Below are 14,152 nucleotides of genomic sequence, written 5' to 3' on the forward strand. Positions count from 1 at the left end.
CATATAAGGCGAACATACGTTTTGTAAACTATAATAGTGTATATTTCGGCGTATAAGGCGAAAATACGTTTTGTAAATTATAATACTGTATATTTCGGCCTATAAGGCGAAAATACGTTTTGTAAATTATAATACTGTATATTTCGGCGTATAAGGCGACCGTCAGATAATACGAGTTACGCAATTGGTGCAAATTTTCATAAATTTATCATATATCGGTTTATATAAGACGATTGCTAAACCACGAGACCAAAGAGATTGCAACAGACGGTATCTTATGAAATATTGGTTTTTGAAGATAATTTTTAAATTTAAGGGTCGTCGTATACGCCGGAACATACGGTATTTTAACGCGGTAATTTCTCTGTATAAATACTTATGATTGTTTTTTGGAGGGAATAATTTTATCCAGAAGATTCATCGATATGAATACGACTTGGAAAACAGTCATTAAAAACATACATGAAAATAACTTACTTTAGTCACAGATTGATAGATTTTTTTTAACTTTATAGGAAAAAACATTTATTCAATGACTTATTTAATCACAGGTTGACAGATTGTTTTTTATTACTTTATAGGGGGAAAACATTTATTCACTGATTTCAACGATGTATTTAGATTTATAAATAATTATTTAAAATATAAAAAAATGTTCCGGTATTTTTCGATGATTGCATACTCTGATTAATGATTACAGGATAGACCTCTCTTTAATTCCACTTTCAATTATTTAATATATAATAATTTTATGTGTTAAACATCTTTTTGTGAACTCTTTAGTAGTTTATCCTCAGTCATTATTTAAAGTGACTCAGGCATTATTATAGATCAAACCATCATAGTTTCATTTGTATTTTTGGGTTGGGGTTGTGTTATTGAACTTGTTCTGGCTTTGTGTCATATATATATATATATATATATATATATATATATATATATATATATATATATATATATATATATATATATACAATGGGCAACGCAAATAGATAGGTACTTAATTCAAAAAGAATATTTAATATTATGTTTGTACTTAACATTGTTTTATATCGTCTTGGGCAACGCCGAGAAATGGGCCCTGCTAGTTAATCATAACAATCTAATTAACAAACAAAAATATGAACCATGAAAAGTAAAATAAAAGAAAAATAAAATAAAATCAATTAGATGCATTAATTACTATCGACAAAGAACTAAACATAAGTATAGAGGTACTAAAATAAATATGCACGGTCATATGTCTGAAAACTACAAAACAAATACATAGTAAATATATACACAAAAACCAATAAAAGCATTCAAACCGTGATATTGGTCTCAGACATTTAACAATGCCAAGAACAATACGGGGAATTTATCTTTAAGATTGGTAATTAAATTGTCTCTATAAATCTTATTATTTCACAAAATTCTTTAATTGTGAATGCAAATTGTCCAAAACTCGAACAAAAGATAGATGTTTTTATAAACGAATAATATTGAATCACATGAGTCAGTACAAAGTGGACCGATAAATTTGTCGCCCTAAAGAAAAACACACTACAGGTTTATCTATATTTATAAAATCAATTCAGATAACTTAATTATGTAGTAGAGCTGACATCAATTCAATGTAGTCATCGGCAGTCTTAATCAACGCCTGGATACGGGTCTGAAACTGGGAGCATGCCTTTTCTAAAATCACCGGAGGGATCTCGTTGAATACCCAGCGGATGGCGACGATCAGGATGGCTTTGGTGTTGTGGGAGGTTTTGTTGGTGATGTTCGCCCTGTACAATAACAAAATAGTCCAGCGGATTCAGATCGGGGAAGGAGGGGGCCACTGAGAGAAGGGTAAGAAAGTTGTAATACTCGTTCTGAAGTCAGACCTACATCTCGTTGGACTTGTGGGCAAGCGCCGTCCTGCTTCCAAACCCAAGGCCTACCAGCGGCAATCTGATTGTCTCACGAGATCACCACACTCTTTGGCACATCCAGGTGATTTTAGTGCTCACTTTCAAGACGACTTCGAAGATGTTAGATGACATGAGTTGGCCCTCAATGGAAACCATAGGAAAAGCCATAACTTTGGCTGGAAACTTCGTTGAGCTGTGCGTTCAAGCATTGAACCGTCGGGAGCTGCATTTTCAGGCTTCTAAAAATGAACCTGTTGTCATGACTTGAATCGGTAGAGTGCATGAGTTGTACAGCGCCGAATATTCGATCTCGCTCGTTGAACATTATGTCACTTTCTGAGATGATAAGAGGCTCCTATAGCTCTTTGGATATATACACAACTGGTCAACTAGTAGATGGTCTGCAAAAAGCAAAAAAAAAAAAAAAAAAAAAAAAAAAACGATTTTTATCAAGAGAAAATGTAATCATGTCGTCTTGTCTTGAGCGAAAGTTTTATTGTTCCAGCTTGTATTACAATCCAAAACTGGAAGTTAATTTTCTGCGAGACCCGAATGAGAATTAATTTCAAACTAAAATAAATCAGCAACAGATTTGATGTAAGTCTTTAATTTCAGATGAGGAGTGAATTCACATGCTTCTCTAAAACGAGAAACATTAATTTCAGTAGGGGACGTATGGATATTAGAGTGTTGGTGGTAAAGGGATAGAACTTGGTTTTGGAAATATGAAAATCAACCAGTGATTTTCGCCATTACACAATGTGGTCAAAGTCAGAAGAGAGAGAACCAAAAGCTGTGTGTATTTCCGGAAGGATGAAAAAATAGATTAATTAATCAAATAATTAAGAACTGACTCCGAATAAGAACAACTGACGATGTCTTTAAAGACTGAGACAATAACTTTATTGTGGTGACTTATGGTAATTTTGTTCTTTGAAATGTATCACTATCAACAACCTCGTTTGAAATTCAATATTTTTTTTAATTTTACTTTTGGATATTTAACCTTGGATATATATATATATATATATATATATATATATATATATATATATATATATATATATATATATATATACGTGTGTGTATGTGTGTGTGTGTGTGTTATTATTTTAAACTCGGGTGTATTAATACATTAAAAGTTGTTTTAATAGCCGGGATAAAAATTATCCGTTCATATTATCACTTGTGCCAAGTTAAAATAAAAAGGAAATATTGTGTTTTGCATACGGATATTAAAAGACGGAAGAATGGAAGTAAGGGGTAGAGAGGGGTAGAAAAAGGGGAAGACATTAAAGAAAAAATAATAAATGAAAAAACATATATATATATCAAGTTAAAATATTGTAAACTAATGAATATGAGACGGTGCAGTGGTGGGGAGAGGGGGAACGCAGAAAAGAACAAAGGGAAAGAGGGAATTCATAATTGAGCGTGTCAAAAATGTTTGCTGTGTGTTTGGCGCTGATGTGCGTGTGCCACAAGGTCATAACTGGTTTGAAAAGTCAGCAAGCTTCCGTGACGACGGCGGTGCTGCCGTAAGCAGAGAGAGCCAAGATGCTCACAGTTCATTGGGTAAATGGATGTGTCCAATATTTACATTTATAGTAAGGTAATATGCATGAAGAATAATATTAAAGTAAAATAGATTTTAATGTAAAGTTTGCGAGTTGAGATGGGTAGTGTAGTAGTGTTTAGAGTGTGCAGTTATTAGGTTGGGGGTTGTATCATATTAACTTCAATAAAAAATAAAAGAGTTGGATAAAACAGGAAAACAAATACATAAAAATCGATATTTCATTCTGACTAGCATATGAATTTATTTATTAATGAATAAAAAATTAAAACCAGTTGCATAAAATAGGGCAAACAAATAAATACACAAAAGTGGATATTTGCTTCCGACTAGCATATAAATTTAATTGTTCTAAAATTAATGAAAAATAAAAAGAGTTGCATAAAACAGGAAAACAAATGCATAAAAATCGATATTTAATTCTGACTAGCATATGAATTTATTTATTAATGAATAAAATTAAAACCCAGTTGCATGAAATAGGAAAACAAATAAATAGAGAAAGGTGGATATTTGATTCCGACTGACGTTGCTAAGAAGATGGGATTTGTAATGTCTACAAAGAATTAATGTTTCATTTCTTATGATTAATAATTTAATGTAACCAAAGAAAGCAGCAGGGATTATAAGGGTTTACAGTTACTGTTTTTTTTTTTAGAGTTTCCCATTTCATAGTTGCTGTGAGATTATTTTGAACTAGGTTTATATAGTGCGTAGTAAATAAGGTTTTCTAAAGATGTTTGGGGTTATTAAATGAGCATTTATGAACTCTAAAACAGCTTTTTCCAGCAATCCGAGTATATTATTTCAGCTTGCATAAAAATCCTTTCAAGTTGATCCGAAATGCAAAATAGTTCTTTAGAGGGAATGGATTCCGAAATAAGTCCAGCGTGACGATGCATATAATATGATTGGAAAGCCTTCAAAACAGCTGAAATTATGAAAATTGCTTTTTGGGGGCAGTGTAGTAGCCCGAAGAGAAGTCTGTCCCCAGTAAAATGGGACCTAATAGCAAAAAGAAAGAGAACCAGCCTAAGAACCTTTATAATCGGCTTTATTAAGAAAAGTTATTTCAAATAAAATTTTAAAGTAATTAAGTGCAGGCTCAGCAGGGGAAAATGTGTCCGTGAAAGCTCGTATAATTCTGACCGGAAATTGTCATGACAGAACGAAACAGACCTCCTATAAGCTGTTAAATTCGATGTCATTGCTAAAAAAATTGGAGGAGGAAGGATTATACCATTTTAAGTCTTGCAAATTCATAGTTATTAAGGTTGTCAAAAAGTCATGATGATGATAAATATTACAAAAAAAAAAAAAAATAATAATAATAATAATACATGCAAAGTAATTCTAATAATAGTATAGTCAATTAGCAGTGGTAATAACATTAATAATATTAATAATAATAATAATAATAATACTAGTCATAATAATAATAATAATTTAATAATTATAGTAACACATTTAGTAATAAGTATAAAAAACTTAGGACAACGATAAAAAAATAAAGATGGCGATAATAATAATATTTATAATAGCAGCAAAAGTGATAATGGCACGGATAATTATGTCAATCATATAACGATATTGATAAAAGTAAATATATATATACACTTGTGCCCGATATTATTCATACCCCTCGGATCTTTGAGATTTCTATAAGAATATTGCTCAAACCAGAAGGTAGACAATATTAAAGGGATTTCAAACAATAAATCAAGCATAAGCATTTAATTTAAACTCAACAAATAAATAAATTATGCAAGTTTGAAACAGTATACAAAGAAAAACAATAATGGCACTAGTTCAAAATTATTCATACCTCTCTTACTAATAGTCAATAGCATGCCCTTTATTCTTAATAACTGCCTGTAACCGTTTGGGATATTTATCAACAAGGTTTTTACAAGTATCAACACTGATTTTGGACCATTCTTCAATGCAGTAGTTCTCCAAATCCCTCAAATTTCTAGGTTTCCGCTTTTTAACCTCAGTTTTCAATATGTGCCAGAGGTTTTCGATAGGGTTCAGGTCGGGACTCTGGCTAGGGCATTCCAAAACATTAATTTGATTATCCTCAAACCATTTCTTGACTATTTTGGCAGTATGTTTTGGATCATTATCCTGTTGAAGGACCCAGTTTGGTCCTAAATGGAGCTTCTCCGCATCCTGTCTAATGTTTTTCTGGAGTATCTCCAAATATTGCTCCTTCTTCATGGTTCCATCTATCTTGACCAAACTACCTGGACCACTAGCCGAAAAGGAGCCCCAAAACATTAGGCTACCACCACCATGTTTCACCGTGGGTATGGTGTTCTTTGGGTTGTAAGCTTCTCCTTTCTTCCTTCAAACGTAAGAAGCATCCATATGGCCAAACAATTCAATTTTTGTTTCGTCATTCCACAAAATACTTGAGAAAACGGACTCTGGAGAATTCACATGGGTCCTAGCAAACTTTAGACGTGCTGCAAGGTGTTTTCCGGTGTGCAATGGAGTCCTTCTTGGTCTTCTTCCTTTCAGACCATTTTCATGCAGAGTCCTTTGCAATGTTTGCCTTGATATTTTTATGCCAGAAGACTCCAGATTTTCTAAAATGTCCTTATTAGTGGTGGTTGGATTTGCATTAACACTTCTTACAATATTCCTGGTGGCTCTAGCAGACAGTTTCCTTTTCCTTCCTCTACCAATCAAGTTGTTTGTTGTGTGGTGGCTCTGGAATTTTTTGATGATGCTCTGTACTGTTGCTGTAGGGACCTCAAATGTCTTGGAAATTGACTTGTAACCTAAACCATCCTTATGTGAATTCACAATTTTAGTCCTAAGATCATTACTAAGCTCTTTTTTCTTCCTCATTCTAATAATTTTTATTCTTTTATTGGTTTTCAGTTGATATCATTTTAATTTCTGAAAAATGCAAAAAACGAAATGAAATTAATCAAAGGTTGTATAAAAGCATTCAAAATAAGAATCAAACAGAAAACAAACAGTCAGAAACTCGATTAATACTGAAAAAATAAGGGGGTATGATTATTTTTGAACATTGCAGATTTTATAAATAGCTGTATATTTCTTTTATTACAAGTATCCCGAGATTTTAAAATGACGAAAATGATCAGAAGAGGTTTATTAAGAATATGTATCAATATGGACGTAAACAATAAATTCTTACAAAAGTTACACCTAATAAACTCAATTTTCAAGGGGGGTATGAATAATATCGGGCACAAGTGTATATATATATATATATACACAATATTACACGAATACATACTTACACATATACACAAAACATGCATACACGTACTTACCCACATTTTTGCATGCATAAATACACCCATAAACACACAATTACATATATATACCACTATATATATATATATATATATATATTGGTATATATACATATACATATATATATATATGTGTATATATACAACGCACAAAACACATCTACATAGACATATGACAAAAACTCTTCACACACACATACACACACACACACACATATATATATATATATATATATATATATATATATACATACACAGACACCCATAATGACAATTGTATGCACATATACAAATTATAACGGATGCAAAAACCATTACCAGCACTACTACTACTACTACTACTACTACTAATAATAATAATAATAATAATAATAATGATAATAATAATAATAATAATAATAATAATAATAGAAAAATACCTTGTGAAAGAATTGTAATGTGCCTAAAGAAAAGTAATAATTGAAAATGTATTGGTAAATATGTATACATTTAATTATTTATATATATATATATATATATATATATATATATATATATATATACAAATATACATATACATATATATATATATATTCATATATATACATAAATATACAAATATAAAAATATACACATACAGAGAAATCTGTATAATTTAGAGGAGTTATCTTAATATTGTGAAAAAATTAATTTCCAGCAAAGGATTAATGATTGCTCGAGAAGAGAAGGATCAGCGTGCACTTACCTTGAATACTAACCAAGAAGAATTGTTGTTGTTATTCACCCTTTTAAAGTTTTATTTTGTGCTCAGGTTAACGTGATAGTTAATCATATGATCCTTCCATTATATAAGAGGGGATATTCCCTTGTCTTTTTTCTCTTTTTCTTCACCACAAATTGATTCAGTTACCGGCGATTGAAAGTAAATCTTTTCCACTTTCGTCTGACGAAGTTACTACAAGACGGTAACGACGCGGAAGGGGGCAATTCTTTCGCAACCTAAGGTAAGTGCATTGCTCCCTTCTCGATCTGAGCGGTCATTGATTCTTTGCTGGAAATTAATTTTTTCACATATTTGCGAAAAAAAAAACCATACTAACATGGATGTGAGTCAACCAGATTTAAGGAAGAGAATTTCTCTTCTTTGGACTAAAATAGGAACGATTCTGGAGATGGCCAGTCTGGAGGATGAACTCTCTGTTAAATCCTTCTCTACGCTGCAGAAATCGGTGGAGGAATATTTGACTGAAGTAGACATATGTGTTAGTAAAATCCAACTTCAATCTCCAGAGGAAGAGTATTGGATTCAAATTCAGAGGGAGTTTCTTGCACACACCCTGAGATTCCGAAGAGAATTAGAACATATTGAGTTAAAGCTCCTCCCAGTGGGCATGGACTCTCTGAGTCTTCCATGTTCCCGAGAAGTTGGAAGAGTTGGCGCCTCATTTACTGTAAAACCACCTCAAATTCAGATCACGGGACCCACCTTCGATGGATTGGACATGCAATCTAACCCTATGAGCTTCAAGGAATTCTTGTCGCGTTTTGAGAATTGTGTAGCTGACATGGCCAATGATGCCGAAAGACTGAATTTTTTTAAGTGGTCACTGTCTGGCCAACCCCAGTTGTTGATTAATCATCTTTCCATCAGCAACAGAAATTATAAGGTGGCTCTTTCGGTCCTAAAGAGCGAGTACTTCGATGAAGATGAAATAATAGATAACATCTTCCAAGACATATTAGATTTTTCCTGTTAACAGGACAGATACGTTACTGCCCTGGCTAACTACATATCCAAAGTAGTCTCCCTATTGGCTGAGTTGGAGGGCTCCTTCGACTGTTCGTTTTCAAACGACCTTTCTTCTGGGGCTCGGATTATGGCCAAGATTCTCTTTGCAAAATTCCCCAAGGAGGTCAAGGGGGAGTTGATATTAATTTCGGGTAGAAGAATCCCCATCTTGTCATCAATTCTGAGAGATACTAAGGAAGCGATTAAACGTTTCCTTATTAAGGGAGATAAGATCCCTGGCTCGGCTTGTAACACTATGCGGGGGACCTTAGGGAATGTACCTTCAGCACCTAGATCCGGTACTTCACGGAGAGATTTCTCTATTCCGTCCAACTCCGCCTATAGCATTCGTGGTGGAAAATTCTCGAGCCTGCCCCCTGTTTTGTGTGTTACCTTTGGTAGGGGTGATAAAAGTGTTTCCGTCAACTGTCTATTGGACACAGGCAGTGGACGGACTTATTTGTCCAGTAAGGTTTTGGACCCCCTCGGTCACTTGATTGTGAAATAAGGCTGACTACGATCATGGCGATTGCGACAGGCGTTTTAAAGAGGTAGCATTGGAGGCTGGCATTTGATCCGGTTGTCCATTTTCCCTGACGGTGTTGGTACACGAAAATATTGATATTTCGGTACACATCGAGAATCTGGATTTTATTTTGGATGAATTTGAACGTCTCAAATGTCCCTTAGCCGCAAGATTTGACAGAGGATCAAATTTTATTCCAATTCATGGAATAATTGGGCTGGATGTCATTCAACATTTAGGGAGCCTTCAATTGGTTCCTTGTTTGCTTGGACAGGCATTTTTGACACCAATACGACTCGTCCCCTTCGGTGAGGTGCAGCATTTTTTTACATACTGATCATTCTGTGGACAAGAACTCAGAATGCCTTACCTACGATGCTGTACTTGCGTCGACTGCTGAGGTCAATCCATCTCACCTATGTTTTGTGCTGGAGTCTCAGGGCACCTATGAAGACCCTCTAAGTGATTTCTTCCCTGAAAGTGATGTACAAAGGGGTTTGGAGAAGATGTTCAGTGTGGTATCACTGAGTATTGAAGAACATGAACTGTATAATTATGATGAACAGAAGATTGCTCTCTTTCGACAGTCTATTTCATTTAAGGATAACAAATATTACGTTCAGTTTCCATGGGAGGACGATAAGATATCGTATGTCCCTTCCAACCATGCAGTGGCTCTGCGAATATTGGAACGTGTCGTGCAGAGATTGGAGAAGAGGCAACGTTATCATGAATATTTGAAGCAGCAGGAACGGGATGGAATTATAGAGGAGATCTTCGTGCCTCCTCAACGGTTTGGAGAGTTTGTCTGGATTCCGCACAGGCCTGTCCTGAAATCGGACTCTACCTCCACCACTAAGATTCGGCCAGTGTTCAACTGCAGCCTCAAAGTTGATGACTCTCCTTCCTTTAATGAGGCTACCTACCAGGGAATAAATCTTACTACTGACCTACTAGATTTGTTACTTACCTTTCGTGCTAATAAGCACGTCGTGTTAGCAGATATTAAGAAGGCCTTCTTAATGATCCGTCTGAAGCTTGAATCGGACAGGAATAAGTTCTCTTTTTTCCTAAAAGAAGGAGGTCGCCTACGCTGCTTCAGATACAACACAATTATTTTTGAGTATGCTGCTAGTCCATTTATATTAAATTATGTCCTTAAATACCATGCAGTTCAGTTTCCCACGGATAATTGTAGATCCATGATGGAGAATCGGTTTTACGTGGATAATTTGGTTATATCGCACGATGATCCCGATGAACTGTGCCGATTATATACACTCATCCGGGAACGATTGCGTCAGGGAGGATTCGAACTGCAGTCATGTAATTCTAATCATGTGGCAATTCAAAACAAAATGCAGGAGCATGTTCCCTGAGTGACCATGGCAACAAATGGGAGAAGGTGCTCGGATATAGATACTGTCCTCTCTCAGACACTTTTTGTGTAGCAGCTGTTGAGTGCGACTCTAGTGCCTTTACAAAGAGACGGATCCTCAGCGATGCATCTCCAGAGGCATATGGCTTCGCAGCATACGTAGTGCAAAATTGCCAATCTAGTCTGGTGTTTACAAAAGCTAGGGTCTCCCTTGAAAAAGAAAACTCTACCCACCTTAGAACTTATGGCCCTGTTTTTGGCTCTCCGGTGCCTGCCTACTTTGTGCGAGACAGCTAGAGTCTATGACCCGTTATCATTGTGCCTACCGGTTTCGTTACGTGGCCGTATTTTGTTGAGTTAACTTTGGAAGAAGGGATTGGGATGGGATGTAACGGTCCCACCGGAATACTTGTCCTTATGGAGGAAGCTTTCCCTTGATCTCTCTGAGCTGGAGACTGTCTCCTTCCCCAGAAGAGCACTCAGCGAGAATGAGGCTGGCAAACTTTTTCTTTTCTGCGATGCATCTCCAGAGGCATATGGCTTCGCAGCATATGTAGTGCAAAATTGTCAATCTCTTCTGGTGTTTGCAAAAGCTGGGGTTGCTCCCTTGAAAAAGAAAACTCCATCCACCTTAGAACTTATGGCCGTGTTTTTGGCTCTCCGGTGCCTGCCTACTTTGTTGAGAAATTTTGAAGGGTTCTCTCCCTCTGAGATTCATGTAGCCACAGATTCGTAAGTGGTCCTCTCTTGGCTGATTTCCGGAACAATTGTAAGCAGAAACCTCTTTGCCCGGAATAGACTGAAAGACATCCAACAGATGAGTTCTGAGTTGAAAGCCACACTAGGTTTCTCGCCCTCATTTCGTTATGGCTCAACAACTGAGAACCCTGCCGATTTGATCACTAGGGGGTTAACTTTGAAAAGGTTCAAGGCTTGCCTTCAATTCTGGTGTACTGGTCCGGATTGGTTAAGTAGCGGGATCAGTCCATGGGCTGCACAGCAGTTGCCATGCCTCAGCCAGCATAGCCAAGTGGTGGCCCGTTCTTCTTAGAATGCTGCCATCCTACAGGGAGAGGAACCACTTACAGTACTTCCTCTCGAACGATTTTCTTCCTTTACCAAGCTATTGAGTGTGACTTCCTTGATCATCAGATTCATCCATCGACTGCGTCAGTTAGAAGTTGACACGGAAAGGCTTGCAACCGTTCTGCTGATGAAAACGATGCAGTGCCAGAGATATGCTGAGGAACTAGCATTCCTGCGGGATTCCTCAGGTAGGACAGTTCCGGGTTTGGTGCGTGATCTCGACCTGTTCATTGATGGTGAGAGTCTTATCAGGTCAGGTGGCAGAATTGCAAGGTCTCTCCATTTCGACCCGGAAGTTAAACACCCTGTTCTGTTAGCAAAAGATCACCCAGTAACTCGGCTTATAATAATGGATGCGCATACAAGGTTTAAACACTTGGGGGTAGCATCCACTCTGGCAGAGTTAAGACGGTGTGGTTACTGGGTGACCAACGGGAGACAAGCAGTGAAAACAGTCCTGGATTCATGTGCACTGTGCCGCAAGTACAATACCAGACAAGTATTGCCCCCCAATGTGCTCAGCTTGCCTGCTTCACGTGTTGAACTGGAGGTTCCCTTCAAACACACGGGAGTAGATTTTACGGGGCTAAAGTGGTGAAGATGTATCTATTCATCTTCACCTTTCTCAGTATCAGGGCTGTACATGTTGAGGTGGTTCCAGACATGAGCGTGTTGTCCTTTTTGCAGGCTTTGGTAAGTTTTACAAACCTCCATGGTTTTCCAACAGCCATTTACTGTGACAATGCTAAGACCTTCATAGGAGGTAGGCGGTTATTTAAGAGGTTAATGTTGAGCCACGATTATCAACAGAAGTTTGGTTCGTGTCTGATTAAATTCTGTCCTATCCCTCTATTTTCGCCTTGGGTAGGAGGGGTCTGGGAGAGGAGTATTCAGACAATTAAAAAGTGTCTGCATAAGGTGGTTGGTAGAGGTGAGATAGATTATTTCACGTTACTAACCATAGTATCGGATATACAAAGGGCAATTAACAACCGCCCTCTAACTTATCGAGAATCCGCGGAGACTGAGCTGAAGGCAGTAACTCCAAACATGTTTCTGAGGCCCAATAAGAGTCCTGGACTACTTTTGAGTTTAAATGAGGAGAGGCTTCTTAGGACCATGCAGGTACGACACCAGTGTCTGGAGAAGTTCAGAGCACTATGGTATGATGAATACCTCTTAAGTCTCAGAAAGAAGCCCCTGGGCCGTTCAAGGGTGCCTTTCTGAAACAGGCTTAAGGTCGGAGATGTCGTTTTAGTTAAAAGTCCTCTTAAACCAAGACCCTTTTGGGTTCTCGGTATTATATTAGAAATGTTTTATGGTGAGGATGGTGTAGTAAGGTCTGCAAAGGTAAGGCAGGGGGCAAGGCAGCACACATTCACTCATTGAAGAACCTCTTTCCACTTGAGCTCTCTTTAAACAGCGAGAGTCAGGATCAGTCCATCCCTGCATCGGTCGATGGTGCAGTTTCCCTTCAATCGACTCCTTCCCAGGAAGAAGAGGTGTGTGCAGTTCCCCGCAAGGTGATCAGGATATGATCTGTTGTGACGGCTGTGATGACTGGTGTCACTTCAGGTGTGTTGGAATTGTTTCTCCACCTCCGGAAAGGCAGAAGTGGTATTGTTCGGATTGTGCACCTAAGTGACGACGACGAGGTAGGCCTAGCCTCCTCCCAGAATAGTTAGAGATTCAAAAAAAATAAAAAAATAAAAATATACTAATACGTTTACTATATTAAGTAATTGCATGGCTTTATATCCTTTGTTTTTCCACGCATTTTCTTTTTTTTTTCTTTCTTGGGGATCGTGTGAAAAAAAGGATTAATGATTGCTCGAGAAGAGAAGGATCAGCGTGCACTTACCTTGAATACTAACCAAGAAGAATTGTTGTTGTTATTCACCCTTTTAAAGTTTTATTTTGTGCTTAGGTTCACGTGATAGTCAATCATCTGAACCTTCTATTATATAAGAGGGGAGATCTCCTTGTCTTTTTTCTCTTTTTCTTCACCACAAATTGATTCAGTTACCGGCGATTGAAAGTAAATCTTTTCCACTTTCGTCTGGCGAAGATACTACAAGACAGTTATGCCGCGGAAGGGGGCAATTCTTTCGCAACCTAAGGTAAGTGCATTGCTCCCTTCTCGATCTGAGCGGTCATTGATTCTTTGCTGGAAATTAATTTTTTCACAATATGTCAAAAAATAATAAAATATTAACAGTCAATAGTGGTATTGATTATTACTATAATTCTAAAGATAAAAATATAATTTGCTGATTTCTTTATGTTCGCCGATGAGAAGAATAACAAGAAAATCATTCGTTGAAATTCCGTGGAATAAGGATATTGGTTTTTGGAGTTCTCAGTCGAAGAATAAATTTTGATTGTAAAGTTCAACTGACAGTTTTAATTTTCTTTCTCTTATAATAAGTTCTACTGTCTATTACCTATTGAGCTGTTATAATTCGGTTGCGATTAAATTTTCTATATATAAATACTGTTATTTGTATTAGTTTGAAGTTTTCAAATTGCGTATATTAGGTAAACACCACATCCCTTTGTTTTCATGCGCATAAGCCTGACGAATCCTACAGTGGATGAAACGCAGAATATTCAGTGTAGCTTAGTCG

At 36.7% G+C, this 14,152-nt stretch overlaps 2 protein-coding genes across 2 annotated transcripts; both read left to right on the forward strand.

Moving 5' to 3' along the window:
• The first annotated feature begins 9,567 nt into the window (after positions 1-9,567).
• Positions 9,568-10,440, forward strand: LOC145282019 (uncharacterized). Its single transcript, XM_080132229.1, has one exon. The coding sequence runs from the start codon at positions 9,568-9,570 to the stop codon at positions 10,438-10,440; it is 873 nt and encodes a 290-aa protein (XP_079988355.1).
• Positions 10,441-11,661: 1,221 nt separating this feature from the next.
• On the forward strand, positions 11,662-12,123 carry LOC145282035 (uncharacterized). The gene has a single exon (XM_080132232.1). It carries the CDS (start codon positions 11,662-11,664, stop codon positions 12,121-12,123), a length of 462 nt encoding a protein of 153 aa, XP_079988358.1.
• Positions 12,124-14,152: the final 2,029 nt, after the last annotated feature.

The sequence above is a fragment of the Euprymna scolopes genome, chromosome 1 (assembly GCF_053919585.1).
Source record: "Euprymna scolopes isolate OS-2025 chromosome 1, ASM5391958v1, whole genome shotgun sequence".
NCBI lineage: Eukaryota > Metazoa > Mollusca > Cephalopoda > Sepiida > Sepiolidae > Euprymna > Euprymna scolopes.